The sequence below is a fragment of the Oenanthe melanoleuca genome, chromosome 12, assembly GCF_029582105.1.
Source record: "Oenanthe melanoleuca isolate GR-GAL-2019-014 chromosome 12, OMel1.0, whole genome shotgun sequence".
NCBI lineage: Eukaryota > Metazoa > Chordata > Aves > Passeriformes > Muscicapidae > Oenanthe > Oenanthe melanoleuca.
The window spans coordinates 13,494,686-13,516,102 of record NC_079346.1 but is presented as its reverse complement, the minus strand read 5'-3'; the positions used below and the strand labels follow the sequence as shown (position 1 = coordinate 13,516,102).

General features: G+C 49.2%; 1 protein-coding gene across 4 annotated transcripts in view; it reads right to left on the bottom strand.

The window, feature by feature from the left end:
* TEX264 (testis expressed 264, ER-phagy receptor) overlaps positions 1-20,497 on the bottom strand; it is a 51,582-nt gene extending 31,085 nt beyond the window's left edge. Inside the window, exons 1-6 of one of the 4 annotated variants that reach the window (XM_056501490.1) lie at positions 20,353-20,497; positions 19,910-19,983; positions 16,535-16,771; positions 7,621-7,688; positions 6,182-6,473; positions 687-908 (exon numbers count right to left, since the gene is read on the bottom strand). In XM_056501490.1, coding sequence (XP_056357465.1) covers positions 687-908; positions 6,182-6,439 — 480 coding nt within the window. In that variant the 5' untranslated portion in view covers positions 6,440-6,473; positions 7,621-7,688; positions 16,535-16,771; positions 19,910-19,983; positions 20,353-20,497. Of the gene's footprint in view, positions 1-686; positions 909-6,181; positions 6,474-7,620; positions 7,689-7,799; positions 8,072-8,639; positions 8,730-16,534; positions 16,772-19,909; positions 19,984-20,352 lie in introns of those variants that run through there. The other 3 variants (XM_056501488.1, XM_056501487.1, XM_056501489.1) reach the window with 3 other exon arrangements.
* Between the last annotated feature and the right edge of the window lie 920 nt (positions 20,498-21,417).

Sequence of the window (21,417 nt, the reverse complement as noted above, 5' to 3'; positions counted from 1 at the left end):
TGGAAAGCTTGCATTTGGAGGTGTCTGTGTCAGATGTGCTGCTTGGGAACACCCTTGCCACAGCTGCTCTGGCAGCCAGAGCAAGGCAGCAGAGCTGGCTTCAAAAAGACCACAAACAGCAGGAACAGCCACTCAGGGTAAGGGCATACACAGCCCACAGCAGCTGGCTGCCCAGCCAGGGCCAAGACCCACATATTCCAATGTATTGCTTGAAAGAAAGTTTTCATAAGCCCACAGGCCAGAAAGTTTCTAACTTCTCCTCCTGTCTCTGAAGAAGACAGCTGCCCCACCAGTGAGGCTGGCACTCAAAACAGAAGTTCTATGGCACAAAGCATTACACCGAAGGGCACATACCTGCCAGATCCTAACAACAAGAAAGAGACTCAAGGGGAAAATCAGCTTTTATCTCTGTGTTAAGGAAAAAAGCAGCAAGTTATGAGATGAGAACTTGTTTCTCGTAAACACAAAACAGCAGAACAGACACCCCTGTGCCTACCAAGCGAACGGAAGGACATCCCTGCTGGGGAACTACCTGCCAGATTGCAAAAGGAGGAGATCTTGATGGTAGTGCCCAAGGGAAAACATCAAGACACAACATGTCAGAGCAGCCCCATCAGCTGTCAGGAAGAGAAGCCTCTGACAGCCCACAGAACACATGCAACGCTCCTCATGCCACACCTGCTTACCTTGATGTAAGTGTCAAGGGCTGGGTGGACACGGTTGACTGCCAGATGGATGGACAACGGTGTAGTGAACGGGAAGGTCGCCATGACCACGTGGCTGGGAGCAGGGAAGCTGAAGATCTTAAAGCCATACTTCTGGAACCGTTTGATCTGCTCTTCTGACGGCTTCTCATCTCCCTCGCTCAGGATGCGGCCTATGGCGAAGCGGCACTTCTCCGGAGACACCTGAGTGAAGGGGACAGACAGACAGTGTCAGAAGAAGGGAGAGGCTTGAAACTGGCCAAAACCTCAACTTGCTGAGCTTGAAGGCAGGAGATGACCATAAACCTCTAAAAACAAGCAGCATGACCAGGCACACCAAAGCAGATGCCTGGGCCTAAATTATCTACACTCCTCCCAGCCTAAATGCACAGCCCCACGGGGCAGGTGCTGCTCCTCTCCTTGGAAGGACTTGCAACGAGGAGAGCTAAACCCCTGTTACAGGTGACAGTCACTGCAGGAAGTGTCTCTCCTGATCCTGCATTAGGCACATTTCTGTCAACAACTGGTCACTGCCATCTGCTTCTGCAGGACATCCCTGCAGCTCAGGGAGGGGGCTTAGAGATGGGATCACAGCTTGCTCAGTCTGCCTCCACCCCACCCCACCCCACCCCACCCCAACCCCTGAAGAAGTCCCCTGGCAGCCTGGTGCACACACCACCAACCACCATGGGCGACTGGCACTAAGCTGGAGAGAATTTCAGAGGCTGCCAGGCCCTTCCAAAGTAGGCACACTCAGTATGGCAGTTTGGGGTGGGGAAACTGAGGCAGGTAAGACCTGCACACAGTCACCCAGCTGTTTATAGTAACACAAAGAAAAACCATATTAATTTCTATCCTGAATCCCAACAACATACAAAACCTAAAACATGCTCTCTTTACAGATTTGAGCATGTTCCCATTAAGACAGGGGATGCAGGGCTCTCAGACCAGCAAGGGAGGTGGTCAAAGCCCTGCCACCAGCACAGTGATGGCCCACAGGACTCCAGCCATCTCCATACCAAAGCTGACCCAGGCCACAACTTTCATTTCTAGTTTACAACAGAATCCCACCACTTCAGTTCAAGCTTACTCTCAGCCCTAGGCAAGAACATGGGAGGGGGCTGGACAACCCAGCCATTTTCCCTGCTATAATGTAAGGGCACAAAGGTGTCACAAAACTCTCACAGGGTGATGTGAAGCAGAGAGAGGATGCACCAAGGCCAGTGTTTTATCGGTTCCCATCCCCATGCCACGCCACAAGGAGATCTGTGCTCCCTAACTTTGCTGTACTGAAGCTCACCAAACCTTCCTCCTGCAGTGCAACCACTCTCTCCCCACTCCTTGCCCTGCCTTTCCCTTAAACACCTTTTGATGTTGCACAGCAGGACCATTCCAGAAGGGGAACACAAGCAGATGTGAATAGAAAAAAGAAAGCAGCCTGTGGAGCAGCATCCATCAGGCTGGGACACATCTTGTGGCTCGCTCTTGCCCTCCTGTGCTGCAAGAGGGAGCTGCAGACAGGGCTGTGCCCAGCATCCATCACCGCTCCGGGCAGGAAAGGAGAAGCAGATCCACCCCAAAGACAGCAAGAGGCAGCCGTAAATGGCATCCCTGGGAAAAGAGCCAGATGAAACAAGGAGATACAGAAATCTAGATTAAATTCCTTTGAACATTGAATCTCCATTTATGTCCTGAGCAAAGACAGTTCAATCCCAGCCCCGGAGCAATTGTCAGAAGGAGCAGAGCTGCTGGAGTGGGCAACAATGCTAGGCCAGGCATGTTTGCTTCCTGCCTTCTCCGTTTACCTTTTCTTTTCACAGCATGTAGTCCCACAGACATCTTTCCAAGGACAGCAACAAGGCAGATGGGAGAGAGAAAGGGAAAGAGGGAAAGGGAAAGGGAAGACTCCACTTAAAATCAGCTTTTCCCTAAAGATTTGTCTTTTTAAGTAGGCAGGTGCTGATCAAAGCCTCTGGTCCCCCAAGCATCCTGACAAAGAAGTTCTGGAAATTATTACTTAACCTATCAATCAGCTTTGCCAGTTGGAACAAAACCTATTTATGCGTTCACAGAGTATTTTGGCCTTACCACCCAACACTTTGGCACAGGCCTGTGGCTGAGCACACGGACTGGACTGCAGGCAAAAGGCCCTGGCTTGTGCCTGCAGCTATATGTGAGCAGGAGCTTCGCTGGAGCTAAGCACAAACCCACCCACCACATCCAGTCCTTGCTGAGGAGTTACTTTTGTTCCTGCCAGAGGTGGGAAAACAAGGGAGAAGTCCTCCGGGCTGCTAAATATTAAATAAAATGGAAAACAAACAAACAAACAAACAAACAAACAAGAAGTTGAAATTAATATTAATCTTGTCCATTAAAACACATAAAACATTGCTAGCAGGGTTTTGGCAGCACTGGGGGAGCATCCTTGTGTGAATGTTGGAAGAGTCAGCAGGGAGCCCAGAGATGCTGGCAGCAGTGGCTGCCCTGAGGCCTGGCATGACCCCGAGGCAGCCCACACGCCATGGGGCTACCCCCAGCCCCACTCCCAGCCAAGAGCAGCATACAGCTGCTGCTCTCCAGCTCAGCAATCCCATCCTTTCTCCTAGTCAGAGCTTCCTCTGACCATGAGTCCTCCAGCAGAGTAATTGCCACATGGCACTTGCTGGCCACCAGCCCCTTCCTGTCCCAGTGTCAGGGGCACCAAACCCCCAGGAGCCACGGCTGGGGATGGCTGTCTGGCCAGAGCTCTCCAGTGCTCCGCCTGTGACACAGCAGGATGTAGCCAGCACCTTCTGCTGCCTGATGACAAAAGGTCTATTTTTGGAGACAAGTCAACATCCGTGGCAAGTGGCCAGCTCTGGGCGGGCCAGCTCTGCCAAAGGGTGCTCCACCGAGGTCAGGAGAGCACTGAGAATGAGGAGGAAGAGAAGGAAATAATTTCTTCCCCTCAGGGGAAAGGCAGCCTGGGTGACCAGTCCCATGCTGTAGAACCTCCAGGAATGAGGAGCCAGCAGCACACACCATCTCCCATACCATCATGGCTCAGTGGATATGAGCACACAGGGAGCCTCACGGGATACTGGGGTGCTCTGCGCCTGAGCCAGCACATAAGGTATGAGCACTGCAATCTCCAGCCAAGAGACCAAGCCACAGCTGGCCCTTTCTTCACCTGCCCAGAGGCAAGAGAACCACCTGCCCAAACACATTCTCACTCCCAGCACCCTGCCTGGCCTGACCTGCCTGTTGGTGAGATGTGGATCTATGTGGGGATCCCTTCAGGAGCCACAGATAAGCCCATGGAAGGTCCCACCAGCACTCCAGCTGCTCCAGCAGATCAGGTCTGACACTGCTCATGGATGGCAGGTGAGAGGAGGCTCCTGTCACTATGCAGGCACTGCAGCTATATCCTGCACAGCCCCTCTGTGCCCCAGCAATCACAGTGGCTACAGACACAGGAGGCTCAGGCCAATGTCCCCTGCTCAATGTCATGAGCAAAGGCAGCCACCCCAGAGAAGGGCAAGGTCCGTGGGGCTGCCTGCCAAGCCTTGGAGGGCAGGTTAGACTCTTGCCACAAAGAGGAATAGTTGGCTTCCAAAACCCTGGATGACCACAAGGCCTGCGGCCCCAGTGCCTTCTCCAGCCACAGGGTGAAGGCAGAAATGCAGCAGGTGCAGGAATAGGAAAAAAAAACCAAAAAGACAAGACCTGGAAGGGGAGGCAGTTTGATGGTGCACTGACAGCCCAAATTTTCAGGGCCAGGTCAAAGTTACTCCTTCCTAGCCTCACCTGGTGCTACCAGGGAAGGCATTCCCTGTGCCAGCCAGGGCAGGAGTTACATCATACACCCTTATCAGTATTTGTGGACCTCAGCAGTACAGGCTCTGCAAACAAAGAGCCAAGACAGAACACCCTTGATACAATGTTAGTTGAAAGGGCAACCACAGGCACATGCACATCACATCCCTGGAGCAGGACAGCACTGGAAATAGACACCGAGTCCTTCCCACAGCATTGACTGCTTGTTCTGTGCCTGGAGACCATGGCAAAGCAAGCAGCAGCATCAGGATTCTCAGCTCCGGGTGAGGCCCTCAAGACAAGGATACAAATTAGTGGCAGTGAAATGGGCCACACTGACCACATGGGCATCATGGCTCTTCTCCAATCACAATTCCTCCAGACAAAAACGTCTCAAGTATGCCTAGTCAAACCCTGCCTCTGCCCAGCTCATCCTAAGGAGAGAAGTCATCCTTGCCATCACCCTTCCCAGGCCAAGAAGGTGCACCACAGTGTCTTCTCTGGCTCTTGCGATCCAGGTAGGTAGAGATAAGTCAGGGCATCACAGGATACAAGGACACAAGGTGGCTGAACACACCAGGCTCCTCTGTGCACAGTCAAGCTCAGTGCTTTCTCATCTCCAGTATCCTTCTGTCACAGCTCACTCAGCAGTATGTTTTCATGGGCAAGTTCTTCCCTCGAAGCAGGTCTAATCCTCAGGAGAACCATCTTGCAAGCAACAAAATAAGGTTTCTAAAAGAGGACCAAACACCCCCAGAGCAGAAGCACTGGGTGAGAGCTATCAGCCTAAGAACTGTGCCCTGCACCAGCCCCCAACAAATGAGCCCAAGCACACATGCACAGCTGCTGGCCACTCTTTTATCCCTCCTCCCCATGGATTCCTCCACGGTCACACTAGCAACAGCAGAATTACTGGGGAGCCAGGCTGTCTGCCCCAGACAAATACCCACATGCCATTATTTTGAAACCCCAGAGTCATTCAGCATCAGCAGCCAGGTTCCACGCCCCCAGCAAGTTCTGATGCACTTTTGTTTGTTCCCTGCCTTTGTTTGTTCACATGGAGTGCTGGGCTCTGGCTAGCAGCCATCAGGCAGCGTGCTTTCTGCTCACCTCTCAGCCCAAGGAGCATCATGGAGCAACTGTTTCATCAGACAGGAGCCCTCAGAACGCAGCACCTGAGGTTTCAGTAAGAACTCTCAGGGGATGGAAGACCTACAGGGAAGCTCAGAAACACATCAGAGCACTAGAAACAAGAGAAGGAGTATGCATGAGAACAGACCGAGCTTTCGAGAAGAGACCATCTGCCTTCAACCACAGAGCTGCAAGTCCAGAAGGAGCCTTAGCTGCAGTTCCAGGGAATATGCCAAGGAATACTTCACCCTGGGGTCATGAACACTGCTTTCTGTTCCATAACTAGCTCTGTTACCCTGCTGATAGCCTCTGCTGAGCAGGGTATCAGAAGATACCATCTTTGCTTGCCCAGTGCCCTTCAGTCAGGATTATGCAAAACCCCATCCGCTTTTAGGTGCTTTTCCCCACACAAGTCCTCTGTAGATCTGGGAGACCTTGTGGACCCCAGTGCTCACCTACAGAGGAAGAGCTGCACGTGTCTGAAACACAATGAGAGAGCATCCCAAGGTGGGAACCACGAGAGCCTGCTGGCCTCACCGAGCACACCTTACCGTGTGAGGGTTGTCATAGTACACGCCGATGGAGCAGAGCTTCGAGGAGATGCTGCAGCCATCCGTGAAGAGCTGCCCGGATTCTCCATACGGGCCCACCCTGAACTTGTAGGCCAGTGTCATGTTGCCGACAGGGGGGGAGCCAGCACTCACAACCACCTCGGTGAACAGCCCCGAGTAGACGACGAAACCGAAGACGGTGAGCAGCAGCAGCACGACCAGCGCTGCGATCAGCCCCAGCAGCACCCAGTCAGTCATGATGGACCCCTGGTGCGCCACAGCTCCTGAGGCACTGGTAGCAAGAGCAGAGAAGAAAAAGGAGGCCATTCAAGCTACCACTTGGGCAAAAAACTGCTTTCTAAAGTGATTTATTTGCAGCAAAATGCACTCTCATCCAATTCTTCTTATGTGTAAAGCATAACAAAGTGGAAACCCCCCAGAAGCCTCCTGTATATTAGTGCCACATTGCATCAGCCTGTTCCAATTGGTCACCAGGTACAAATTATATTGCTTCAGAGCCACTTGGGAATGAGGTGGTTTTGAAGGGAGGACAGAGGGGCATTATCTCCATCTCCTCAAAACTGTTCAAATCCAGTTTTGCATCCAGGAGAGCCCAAAAACCACCCTGAGTGCCTGCATCATGCAACAGCTATTAGATACACAGCACTGGGCTAAAGACCAGGGAACCATAAAAGAAGAATTTATCATTTATGGCTATCAGGCCCACTCTAACCAGGGCAACCCCTTTGTCAATATATCTAGAAGCCCAAACCTTCCTGCAATGACCCAAATGAGGACCACACCAGCTCAGATCCAAATCCAAGCACCCAGAGGCTCAGAGGAAGCTGAAGACCCAGCTAGAAAAAGCATTCCCAACATACTCAGGTACAATGAATTACTGGTATTCCTTTTAGATGGCTTTTTTTTAAACTAAAAGAGTTTTCATGACTTCAACAAAGGCTTCCTGTTTTGTTTGGCATCTTTTCTCTTGTGCTGACTGTGAGACACAGCAGCCTGGTGAATGCCTCCCGCTTGTTTCCACCCACCAAGGGCAACCACTCTGGGGAGTTGCAACCCAAACCCTTTCAGAAGAGTTGTTTGTGTTTTACACCCCCTTGAAACACAGCTCTGGTCACATAGGGAACGGTTGCGATGCTCCCCTGGGACTTTCACAGAAGGCAGGTTTGGAAGTGAGTGTTGAAGTAAACAATCCACCTTTACCTCTGTATCATAAATACACTTTGCCCACAAAGTTCACTGAGGCTGCTGCCTGTTCACCCAGCTTTACAAGAGAAAAGCCACATCCTGATAGGAAGCACAGGCAGCTCCACTCTGCTTGAGCCTGGCAAGCAGATACATGGCAAAACCAAGCCCTGCTGAGCCCAAACTGGGACCACGCACCTGGGCCAGGCACCATCTCACACCGTGACCCCACTCACCTGAAAAACCAGCTCAGCCCAGAAACGCTTCAAGACATCTGATCCACAGGGGTGCAGGATCTGTGGTGCTGCAGCAGGAAAAAATAAGTATCATTGCTTCCTCTGAAACTCACGCGACCAAAAGCAAAACAGCTGTGGCAGAGCAGTCAAAAAGATGACCAGGTCTGGTAACCTCAGACCTGCTCCCCAAAGGCGGGGTGTCCCGAGGAGAACCTCGTCCTGCAGGACCACGCAGGCCAAGATTTCTTCCCAAAACTCTGCGGCTGAATGCACGGGCACCAAGAAACGTGGAAATGGGAAAGAAACGCTGAAATAGGACGACGTCCTGTCTCTGCTGGTGTGCCCAGCCCGGCCGTCCCCGGGGACAGCTGAGCCGCAGCCGGAGCAGCTCCCGGGTGCCCGGGCAGCAGAGCTCCCGGAGGGACACAGCCGCTCCCGCAGCGCCTCAGCTCCTCCCTGTAACCAACAGAGACCCGGCATTTCCAATCACGGCTCCGGTGATTTCCCCGAGCTGCCAGCCCCACGCCCAGCCCCAGGGCCCCGATGGCAGCCGCCCCAGAGGAGAGCCGGGTATTTTTGGCTGTTCTTCCCGGTTCCCGTGGCTCGTTCCCCGGCGGCACTGCCAGGCACTGCCGGTTCCCCTAGCCCTTCTCACGGGCCGGGGATGTCACCTCCCCTTTCTGCCCGGGATGCCGACCCTCCCGGTACCGGTGCCGGGCGGAGGGTGGGGGTCTGCCCCGAGCGGTCCCGCAGTCCGGCCTGCCTGCCGGCAGACGCAGCCCCGGGCCCCGCCTGCCCGCAGGCAGCCCTCTTCGCACCGGCACCGGTGCAGCCCCGGCCACCGGCGTGCCCACCGCCGGAGCGCTGCGGGACCCGGCCGGCGCCCTCCGGCTCCAAGCAGGCCGCGGCCTGAGGGGACCGGATCGGCGCGGCGCTGCCTGCCGGGCCCCGCGGATCCCCGCAGAGCCGCCCCCGCCGCATTGCCGGGTGGGGCCCCCCGGCACCCCCCGCGCTCTCACCGGGGCTCCCGGTGCGGCCGGCCCGCACCGATCCCGGCGCCGCCCCGCCCCGCCGCCAGGGGGCGGCTGCGCGCGGGGCCGGGGGGCGGGACCGGAGGGATGGGCGGGGTCGCGGTACCATGGCGGGGTGGGCGGGGCTTCCGGCAGGGGCGGGGCCGGGACACCCCGAGGGTTTGCGCGTCCCTGCGGGGCCGCGGAGCGCCCCTTGGGGAGAGCGCCCCCTGGCGGCCCGGCCCGGCCTCAGGGTGGCTACGTGTTCGAGTCCTCCCCAGGGCTCCACGGGGTTCCACACAGCTCCCGGCTCTTTCCCGACCCTTCCCAGCGCCTCCCCGGCTGCCCAGCCCTGCGGCCTGGGAGCCCCACCTTGCACCGAGCAGGAGGGCTGTGGACGCAGTGCTCCCAGACCCCTGCAGCAAGGCAGCGGCCTCTCCTTTCCCCTCCTCTCCCCGGGCACCCTCCATAGCACCGCTGAACGCTGAACAGGCGGTGTCCTACACCCTGCTGGGGCTGCGGCATCCCGGCGCACATCCCTGCCGGCTGAGCCAAGCTCAGGCTCCCCAGCAGCCCGAGCCCCCGGTGAATGCGGCCCTTCCCTCGGGCGCTGGACGAGCAGGTGCCACCCTGCACCGCCGAACGTCACGGCCCTGGCCACACGGCCCGGCCGGTCGGGGCAGTGGGCAGAGCCATTGCCACTTAGAGACTGCGCCCAAGCGCTTCCCAACAAACCCAGAGAGGGTTCTGAACAGCTGCTCGCAGCTTCCATCGCTGGGGTGGTTGCGACCTTGCACAAACATCTTGGCTTCTGCCTGTGCTTGACCTTTCCCACTGGCTGGATGGAAAAGCAGCCAGACATCTCAGACAGCACTGCCCAACAATGGGAGCACCAGGAGCGCTAAGAAGCAACATTCACACCTCTGAACTTTCTTCAGCCTCTCCAACCCTCTCAGCAAGGAAAGTTTTCTCTACATTGTTCCATGAACCACCTCCAGATGCAGCAACAAGGAGCAGTGGAGTTTGCTGCGGCCTCTCCTGCTGTGGTTTCACATCCATTTCCCTACATCCCAACCCCCTTCACTGGGGCTGATATTTCTTTTTTGTTTGCAGAGGGAGCCCAGCCACTGCTTTTGACCAGTGTGGTCATTTATGAACACCAGTGGGAAATACTGCAATACTTCAATACTTGCCTTTCTCCAACATCTTCTTAGCGAGGATCTCTAAGCTTTCCATAAATTGAAATTAGTTAAACCTCAGAGGTCCTCCTTGTATTTGGCATTATAACTCTTTTGCAGCTGGAAGAAAATATTCCAGCTTGGTTACATGTCTTGCCTGAAGCTATGCAGTGAATCACTGGCAAGAAGAGGAACAGAACTCAAAAGCCCTGTAGCTGCCAGCTCTGGCCATCAGACACTTCTCCTTCCTCCAGCCTTAAAGTTCTTTAAATCTGCACACATTTCGTACATAATGCATATGTTTCTCCATTACAACAGCAAACACTAAAATTTGGGTCTCATTTAACAGCTTCATGCCTTCACTCTGAACCAGTACATTGAGAGAGGTGAGGCAGAAGAATGTAAAATGTGCTCTCCAGCAGGGCCCTGTGTGTCAGGGTATGGCAGGCACCTGCTCACAGCAGATTTGTTTGGGTCCTTGGCCCCTCACATCTCTAACAGGGGATGCAGATCACCCCATTCTCATTTGAATTCTCTCTAAGTGGCAGTCAGAAGTAGAGGTGGGTTGTGAGCAGAAGCAGATGTGGGCAAGCTACCCCACCTCTCAACCTCCAGCCAACATTTCTCCTCTACTTTAGCCTCTCTGTAGAGGAACTCTAGGTTCATCCCAGCATTAGCAGGGAGAAATGCTGCTCAATAGGGCAGCACTCCTGCAATACTCTACATTGTCTCAGCAGGGTACCTCTGCTGGAATATTCAGTTCAGCCTTGGCCCAGTGCTTGGCTTTCCAGTTCTGCTCACACCTGCTGCACCCTCCATCCTCTGTTCCAGGACAAGATAGTTTGTTGTCCTTCCTCTCTCAGTTGCCTTTACCTACTGGAAAACATGAGCTGACCATTGCAAAGGTCACTTCAGGTGCCCAGTAAGCAAACAGATGTGATAAGGATACTGATCACCTTGGGAACATGGCAAAACACAAACGGCTCTGACTAACTCTGCATGGAAATACCCTCCCTAGAGGGGCAGGCAAGAGGCCAGAATAGCTCACACAGCCCTGGGGAATTCCCATCAGCAGAGACACAGACAGGCTCCACTCCCAAGTCCTTCCTGGACGCCCATAACAGCAACTGTGCATTATTGTTGATGAACTAAGACTGGCACTCTGCTCCTTGCAACCAAAGGAGACTATCACTTGTGGGGAAAACTGTAAGTAAGGCAGCACAGGCACATGGAAATGCTCACCTGGTAGGTCCTCTCCAGAGGAAAGACACTGTAGAGGGCAGGGACTGTGCTGGCAGAGGGCATGTCTGGGCTGTGTGGGCAGAGGGAGGACACAAAGGGCTGTTTGGGTGCTGCTTGGCCCAGTGAACCAGGACCAGGGTGTGGCTCATTTAAGTCAGTAAACTTTTGGCCACTGGCCTCCCTAAGCACAGGGTTAAGGGTGCTGGGAGCAGGGAGGTCTCTGGGAATCATTCACAAAGACTACACAAGACAGCACGAGTTTACCCCTCTGCATAATGGATTCCACTTCTAAGCACCCAGTACTGACACATAAACTTCTAATATTTGCCAATGTGGAGCTTCTGGTACAACTGATACATTTTCTAAGAGATTGTTAATTTGTTGAAATGCAGCTGCTGTTGATGGGAAAACCTCAAGGTGAGATGAAAGAAAAGCCCACATACAACCTGGCATCCCATAAGGGCCAGGCCTGTGAAAGGCAAACAGCATGAAGAACTCAGCAGCACTTCAGCCCTTGACCTTTTGATGCCTCTGCTAACACAAAAGAGGAGATGCACTGAAGGATTAAATATTGATCCATTGGTTTGCCCTCAGATTTACATTCATTTCCCATTGCAGGAAAGGAATGTTTCTTTCTCATGACAGGAATAAAGTTTTCAGTGTTAGAGTAAGAAAAGGCAAGCACATCTTTTCAGACAAAGTTAAAAAGTGTTAAGAAATATGGAAATTATTCTTATGCTTAACTGTCTATTTAGTTCACAAATGCTAAATAGCAAACTATTTCCCCCCAGGATCTATTAGCAAAAATGGTCTCATAATTAAGTGCAGTTTTTAAGTTATGTAGGAACTTTTCACACAGACACATAACCTTTCCTACCTCCTGCCTTAGGAAAACAGAAGGGTCAAATTTAGATTCTCATCTTGTATTCAGATCCCAGTCCTGAACCACACAAACCTGGGTGTTTGTATGAGCCAGTGGCTAAAACAAAACCAAACAGAATGGATGGCAGGGATAGGCAAAACACTCAATAATGCCAAGACACAGAATAGCAGGACAAGTCATGGGGAATTTCCATGGATACTGCAAGCAAACTTCCAAATAGTTATGGAAGAAAAACTTTGGTAGGTTGTAGCCTCTGAGCTCCTCTTTTTGCTATCAAAGCCCTAAACAGCAGATTGGAGTTCTGCATCTCTGATTACCAGCTATTTAGCAAGATACTGAGGTGTTTTTTAATTTAACAAATTGCAATGAAGCTTTCATCTCTTCCTTTCAGATGTCACACCACCTCTGGTAGCTACTGTGAATGACAAGGAGTCATTCAGACTCTGGTCCCCAAGGCCAGCAACCACATTTGTACATTGCTTTGATTTTCTGTGAATAAAAGATCACTTACAAGCCTGAAGAGATGCATTATTCATCTTTGGACTCCCCTGAAAATAATTTTAAGCTGTTTATAGCCCCAGTCACTTGGAACTTGCATGTGCAGCTTTGACTCACGACCAAACAGGTCTGGCCAAATTCCTCCTGAGGTGCCAGGCAGGGGCCAGTGCTCAGAAGGATCTGTTCTTACATTGGTAGCAATGCTTCTCACAGACACCTGTGTTTGATCCAGAGGACAGCATCTCCCTTTGCCCATGCTGGGAATATTGTTACCTCCTACTGCAGTGTGTCACATATACACAAAGCACGGGGCTATCCACACCTTTTCCTGGTGAAAAATGTATTTTATAGGGACATTTGCTCTGAAATATTCTCTTATTTCTCCTCCTGTGGCACACCTTCAACTTGCATTGCCTTAGCAGCAGCTGTGTACTTCCTTCTTTACCCTGAGGATTATCTTCCATTGTCTTTGAGCTACAGAAGAATACACATCAACAAACCAGGCCTTCCTGTCTTTTTTTAACCTCCTCTCTTGTACATGAAGTCTAAATTAAGTTTAGGGTGTTTTTCTTGCTGAAAACATGAGATAGCTTACCCAGAGTGTTTTTCCATTTTCCACCCAGACAGAACCTAGAAGGGAATCAGGAAAACACCACGCTTTGTCTCTCTGGGTTTGCAAACCGTGCTCACAAAAAGTGCTGGGTTTAATGTGGACTTGTCAACAAGCTCATTCTCTACAGCAAGTGACAATTTAGACTGTCTTCCAGAATTTTTAATGAGGGATCCCCTAACAGGCTTCAGGGATCTCAGAAGGATTTTAAGAGCCTTACACAATGTCATTCTAACCAGAGTCTGACACTCCACAAAGCAACGCAGCCCAGCGGTAATGACACCAACAGAGCTTTCACGTCAATGGTTCTCCTTTAGTTTTACAACAGTGACTGCAGCAGGAACATTTGTTCCAATCTTAATTGCTAGCTTCAAAACCAGAAAATTAATTTCTTATAGCCATGTTGTACTCCTGTTTTGAATGCACATATATAAATAGAGCTTTTTAAAACCTCTCTGGCAACTCTCTAAAGAATTACATTGCGACAGCAACTCCAAATTCAAAGTCAAAAGACATTTTTGGTAAAAGATTTTCATCTCCTTTCTGGCAAAAAAAAAAAAAAAAACAAAAAAAACAACTGTCTTGCAAAAATACTTCATGAGATTCTTCTAACTACAGAACACCCGTGAGGAGCTGCTGTAAATCTGAGGAGGGTGAAGTCTTCCAAAAGGGCTTTCAGAAACCCTGATTATTAATACTCTCATATTTTCCTTTCTTCTCCTACTACTTCATGTTGTAGTGGACACACCATTTATAAAGCTGTTAAACACAGGTGATTTCTGACATTATTCCACCTCAGTGGGACCGCCTTTCTCTCCGCCAAGTGTCACAGCCATAGGCTCAGCTTTGCATATTTTGATTTTTGTTGTTGTTGTTTTTGCAGGTACATCAATTTCCCAAGATTTTAGAAGCTTATGAGGTGGATCTGGTCGTGCTGCCAGTCAACAATCAGTCAGCCACGTCTGAGCAGCCCTTACAGAATCACTTTGAGAGCACAGGAGGGTCTCCAGCCTTGGGATATGGCCTTACTAAGTAAATTAAAAGGAGGTACTCAGCTGTAGCTGTTAGCTCAGAGCCATCCACCACATGTCACACCCAGTTTGCTCCCCCTTATCCAGTGCATTTCCCCTATGTTTTCCTCTGTTTACTCCAGTACCAGCAAAGGCCCTATTTTTGTAAAGAAATGCAACACTGAGCAGAAGCTGGGGAGGCCACAGCAGCTTGTGCCAAAACTCAAAAGCCCAAAAGCAAGCCTTTTTTTCCATTTCATTATGAAACCTCTGCTCCTTCCATATTCATGCCTGTGCAGTTTCCTCTGTAACTTTTGCCTCTTGTCCAAAAAAAAAAAAAAAAAAAAGGAAAAAAAATACCCAACGTGAAAGGACTATATCAAGTCTGTCACTGAGAAAAGCCATATTTTCCCAGATAGATACAGCCCTTTCCTGGGTTACTGAGGCTAAAATATTGTTATAAAAACCTCCCCATGAAATTGAGACATTAAATCCCAAGTTTATGCCTTGGTTTTTCCTTGGGAGGTTTTTGTGCAACTCTACGTTAGTCTGAGCTGAGTTACCTGGAACAAAGCCTAGTGTTGGTCCAAGTGATCAGTTTTAAACTCTTCTCAAATTGAAGTCTGTCAAGACTTTTTGTACAATCCCCACATTTCAGTATGAACCGTTTTAGAAGAAAATGTCCAGAAACTGTCATTCTGAGTTGCAAAAGCTTTGAATTCACAAATATTTCAGTGTGTCAGGGACAGTTCTCTGGCAAATTTGAGTGTTATTTTTCCTGGAATAAGTGATCAAGTGAGCTGATGTGAGTCAGTCTCTGCTGTACATGACACACAAGGTTTGCCATTAATCCAGACCAGATGAGAACATTAACATTAAGCTGATGCTGGTGTGTTCAACTGAGGCAGAGGAAAGGCTTCTGGTTTCTTGCACCAGTTCCCAGAGGAAAGAAGAATTTGGGACTGGAGGGCTGACTAGGGCTGGGAAGAGATTCCATTTCATACAGCGTTTGGTATTACCTCCACATTTAGCCTTGGCTGAGTAACAATCCATCTTTCTTGGGCACAGAGCAACACACCAAACCCAGAACCACAACAAAGAGAGTGCATGCTCCTAAATCATCAGTTCAGGGTCTCACTACAATTTAAAATGGAGTCATCTGACAGGGATTATCTCTGTGGCTTGAGAAATAAAGGACAATACCCTGGGTGGGAAGACATGCTTTCAATCTTTGTCACCTAACTGCTGCCAGAGGACAAGCACGGTGGAAACCAGCCCCCAAACATGTAACACAGACACCGCATTTTCTCACTCCCCTTTTTCCAACGACAAACAAATGAACGTGTGTGACTCGCAGAAACTGGGGCTGAGCACATTTCTGAAGGCAGAAAGACTGCATAAAGACAGCTCCAGCATGAAGGAGAAAAAGATCTTTGTGGCAAACTGAATTTAGCAACGTCACTGGGAGCTTCTGACTCAACCCTGTTCTGCCCAGCTGCACACTCCAACCACCACCACTCCACATACCTGCCAAACCAGCCTCATTCAGTCCACTTGGAGCTCTGCCACCAGCAGCTGGACAGAAGATGACTGATGCAGTTGTAAAGCAATATCTAATAAAGAAATTCTTTTTATTTCAGGGTTGTAATTAAGCCAATACCTCACAACACTGCCACTGGCTGAGGCAGGAAGGCTGCTGATGGGTTGTACCAGGAGAAACAGGAGATAGAATCAGCTTGTTATTCCACTTCAGACCAGTCTGTGTTGGCTTGAGTCAACCTCAGACCAGTTTAACATAGCTGTTTCCTTGCCTGTTTCTGCTGCCTGGCAGGTCTCCCAGATAAAAGGGCTGCTTGCATTGCTGTGGCACAGAGGAGGGTGCTCTGGCTCTTGACACTGGCAGGGAGGTGTTGTCCAGTTTCCTGAGACTGTTGGTACAACGGAGGGGGACACTGCTACAGCAGCAAAAACTGCAAGCTCCCACTGCCAAATGTTCCACCTCTGAGCAGGTTCTCAGGCCCACTGCTCCCACTGTCCCTGCAGACTCATGATTGTGGTTTTCATTTACAGGGATACAAACACTCCATACATGCACTTAAAGCAGAAGATTTAATCACTTCCAAATTAGCTCCATCTCCTACACATCAAGCTGAGCACGTCCCTTCAAATGGGCTGCACAGACAGCTTAGCCAGCTCCCAGGTGGGCACCTCTGCCTGCTGAAAAGCTCAATGCTGAGCTGACAGCTCCCTCCTCTGTCAGGAAGTAATAAAAGCAGCCTAAAAGTCTGTCTGAGTGTCCCTTGGAGCAGGGGACTTGAATAACCGAGGATATTATGCATTTTCTCACATTTTTTGAATGCAGGGAGGGGAAGTCTCCAGAATAGCCTCTTGGTGGTACAGGACTCCCCAGCCAAACACAACCAGAGCTATTAAAACTTCGGTTCTCATCCTGCCTTGTTGCAGGCGATCAGGGGGAACCTTACCCACCAGCAGGGCGTGGCCAGGACTTCCAGCTGTGTTAGCACATGCCATGTGTCCTGCTGTGGTCCTTCTGTGCTTTGGCTTCTCCAGGATGCAGCAGGAAACAGCAGGAAAGCAGCAGAGCACAGGGAGTGTCCTGCTCAGGAAAGACTGCAGGCTCCTGTAGGTCACGTCAGGTCTGTCTGTCCTTCCCACTCCCTTTCAAACTGAGGGGGTACCCACTGGTCCTTTGCTTCTGACTGTGAGGAAAATATTTGATTTACTGAGCATTTAATGGCAGGATGAAATCACATATGAAAATGTAACTGTTATGCCTGATGTGTTCCCTCTGCTAGCAAGCCAGCCTAGGATTAAGTGAAGTATTGCAGGTGCTGAATGTTTGCGCCCCACGCTTAAGGACAAGGGTTTTTTTGCTGGTTCTTGAAACAAAACTGGAAATGGGGAGCATGAGCACTTCGCAGAAAAAAAGTTTTGACATTGTAAAATGTTGGTGAAATTTAATTATTTCAGGATCAAGTTGCATCATTATGTTCTCTTCTGTTTACCCTTTAAAACTAAAAAGGGAAACGGGTTTTATTTCACTTTTATTTCTAGCACAATTTACTAGAGCTTTTCCAAATATTTCTAAACTCAGAAAAGAGGAAGAAGACAAATTGTCTCAAAGTGCACAGAAAGATTTAATATTAAATGCCTTGTGGTACAATTGAAATATTCTATTCCCTTTCTATTCTAAATTCAGTTGTTTTACAAAGCATTAATATTTGTCTAATAGAGTTATTGTTGGCTTCTAGTAAACATCTCTGAATTTTCTCTGTTCCACTCCATTTACAAACTCAAAGCTCTGGAATAATTCTGGGTTTGAACATAAACTGAACTTCACTGGTCTTGCTTGCTGCCTGTTAGTCAAACTACATTTTTCTGATAGGGTTTTCAATTCAAGTAAGTTTCTCTGAACATACTACAAAATGAACTTATTGCCATTGCATTTTCGTGCCACTGCAGCTACTGCTCACTTAGAGTCAGTAAAATGCCATGTACAAGCTTAAAGCAAAGTTGCTGTATTGGTGTGAAATAAACTAAATAATTCAGCTTTCAACTGAGACACAAGCTGAAAGAATTGTGTAGAAAAAGAAATGACTTGCAACAAGATGATAGTGAAATATAGGAAAGGTTTTCAGAACTGCAGCTTGTGCTCTATTTGTGGAAGGCAGGAAGGTGGGTCACACTAGGATTAAAGGATGAGCTTGTGCAAGTCACTGCAGTCTGGAGCTGTTGTGCCCAAGAGCCAGCCAGGGTCTCTGCAAGGTGCAGCCTCCTGGATACATATTCCCAGTTAAGGATGCAAGATAAACTTTGAGTTGAGGCAGTAAACCACCTTCACATGAGGAGATCAGGAGGAACCCACACTTGGACAGGGAACACAGACCACAGTGTGGTTTTGCTGTAGAATTTTAAAGAGTGCTTGCTGCACCCATGGAGACAGAGGATAAGCTTGAAGACCCACAGTTCTTAGAAGACCTGTGTCCCCCTGAGCCTCAGGGCCTTCCAAGCAGGGATTCTCTCAGTAGGACCACTGAACTACTTTCTCCTGCTACAGGGAAGCCTGACCACCTTGGAGGTGCCCGTGCCCCACACAAACCTGTGTCAGACACTTCAGCTGCACTGATCTGGGGCTCATGGCCATCCTTCTCCAACCACAGCTAGAGGCCAGTAACTTTTTGGAGCTTCTGCTCCCCCTCTGCATATCAAAAGCTTTGGATTTCCTTATCTGTGTGAACAGGCAGTTCTCTCTTCTGTGAAAATCCTATCCAGAGCACAGGAATTCTCTCTTTCATCAGGGTTGTCACGACAGCAATGCATCAAAGCACCCATGGGCCCAGCTGCAAACTACCACCCATGGACAAACAGAGTGAGTTAATTGCTACAGCAAGAGGGAAGGAGGAGGCTAATGGACTGGTTTTTAAGGTGGCCACTTTCTTTAGGACTTCAGACAGGTGACTTGCCCTTCAGGATTCCTTATCTGTGAGACAGATCAAAAACTAAATTCATCAAGGCCTGCACTTGGCCTAAATGCAGTGTAGGCTAAGCAGAGAGGAAGACTGATGTCCTACATGGAAGAAATAGATCTCCTTTTGGTTTGGACTCTGCTGGTTTTACTTTTTTTTTTATATTGGCACCATTGGGAGAGTTCCCATTTGCTTAATTAGGCCACATATGAGGAAACAGGAAAGACACTTGGCATGTTTGGCTTGACCTGCTAATTTTCATTAAGATCCTGAGCTGCCTGCGGTTCAGATAAAAGTTCTTGACATAAGGAGCTGGATATCCAAATCAGCTGGGAAGGGTAAGTTGTTGGGAGATTTTTAGGTTGGTTTTGTTTTTTTTTTTTTTTTTTACAGCAGACACAAATCCACATTTTTATTGCAGTAGACAGATGATTTTCACTGCTCAGCTTATAGCTTATAACAAAGAAACATTGATATACCATCATGTTTGGTTGGCAAACACTTCTAGATACTATTCCCAGTTTCTGACAAGACTTTTAAAAGCAAATGAAAATGCAATTAATTAATGGGTAAGTTATAGAAGGACTCTTAGCAAATCATGTCAATGATGGTGTTTGAAGGAAGCTCTCAGTTTCCTGGCACAGAAACTACATTTACCCTTCAGTCAAATGTATAGCTTGACCAAAAATAATATAACCTATAGTATATTCCCTAAGAGAAAAAAATATTTATCAGCTACTGCTTCCTATTATTTCTTCTCAGTCCTTGTTTTTTTTCTGATAGCTGTAAACACACTTGAAAGACTGTCTGATTTAAGTGGAACTGATTCCAAAAGGTATCTCTGCAATAAAAATATCTGCAAAATACACTCAGGGTTGTTTTAGCTGTTCACAGCATTCAGTTAATAAACCAGTTTCCCCTGCATAAGCCCTTGTCTTAGCAAAAAGTAAATTGAAGGGAGGAGGAGAGAGGGAGGGGCTTAGGTTTATGACCAAACAAATACTTTCAGAATACATTGCTTTAACTCATAAACAAAGTCTCCACATCATGTGAGAAGAGATGCACTTCTGCAGCACCTTCTCACCCTTGACCCAGGAAACTTATTGAGCTCCTGGTCATCATGAAAGTCAGGATGAGGATTGTTTTGAACAATAACATACACAAGATAAGAGAAGGTGGCAAGTTCACACTACAGACACCTTCAGAATTTGTGGTTTACAGAGATAGGCTGAGGATCCTCATTGCAATAGAGCTTGTTAGCTACCTTGATTAAAATGAGTTTTGAATCCATTAAAAGCTATATATTCACCAAACTGGGAAAAGTCAGCTCCTGAAGTACTTCCATTAACATCATGCCCAAACAGTGCTCACCTGAGAGAGCAGGACCTGGGGCCACAGACCCATCCAAATTCAATGAGTGCTCTCCCTTGGGCAAGGAACTACTGCTAGGAAAAGGAAGCACACACACTGTGATCAAAACACCTGACAGTGTTTTGTAAACAAAGGCCAAATTTCCCAATGAATTAAAAAAAAAAAAAAAAGTAGGCCACAAGGATCTCTATCAAACAGTAACAAAAAACAATTATGAAAAGAACCTATGGCCTAGAAATAACTGATTTCCAGTTCAATCCCCACCAACCCAGTGTCCAAACCACAGGTAATTTCCCTATGGATTTCAGGCAAATGAAGTTCTGTCTCAGCATCAGAGGTGGAAGTGTACTGGTCAGCCACAGCATAAACTATCATGGGCCTCTGACTGTGCACACTGTCACTCACCCATCAAAAACTGGTACTAAGCTGTAAAAACAACTTACCAGGTAGAATCAGAAGGAAGTCACCTTTCTTGCAACGCTTTACAGAACAAGGCAGTCCCAAGGACCTGCTTACTGAGCAGCACCTTTCCTCTACAGGCACCAGAGTAGTCCAGAAAAAGGTCAGGTTAAAGTTAGCTAGCAATGCAAATGCTGTCAAATGAATGAGGATGGGGAGAAACACTGAAGATCATGCATCAGAAACAGCACAGCACCTTACAGTACCCAGGTAAAACAGGCCATCCCCAAGTGCCAGCTAAAGGCTGCTGTGCCTGTTCACAAGGCAACCCTGAGAGACAGCAGAGGCTGCTCATCAACCCTCTCCATGCACACATTCCCCAGGCCCCCTGAGGCCAGTTCAAAATGTTGAACCTTTTCAGGTGGGCAAAGAAGGAAACCATGATGAAGTAGTATCCTTCCTCCAGTGCATCAACCACAGGGCTCTGCATCCTGGGATGTGGGCAATCCTTGCCTTAAGCTCACCACAGACATGCTCAGGAGTTGCTGTCAGTGAGTCCAACCCTTCCAGCCCCTGCCTTGTGCTGCCTGTGAGCCTCTCAGTTTCCCCCAGTCCCACCAGCACAGCTTTGTGCCTGCTAGGAGCAGACCTCATCTGCTTCACTGGAATAACGAGGCCCACAGACAAACAGAGCACTTTGATACCACTGCCCCCACCCACCTTTAACTGAATCAATTAAGTTGTAAAAGACGTGAGATCAAATCCAACCTATGACCAAACTCCCTGATGGCACCCAGACCATGGCACTGAGTGCCACAGCCTTTCCTTAACCACCCCCAGGGACAGGGACTGCACACCTCCTGGGCAGCCTGTTCCAATGTCTGATCACCCTGGCACAAAGCAATTCTTCCTGATGCCCAACATGGTGCAGTTTAAGCCTACATCCTCTTACCCCATCACTAGCTACCAGGCAGGAGAGGCCAATTCCCACCTAACCACAGCTTTCTGTCAGGAGTTGTGCAGAGTGGCTAAGTCATCCCTGAGCCTCCTTTTCTCCAGGCTAAACACAGGACTTGTGCACCAGACCCCTCATCTGCTCCATTGCCCCT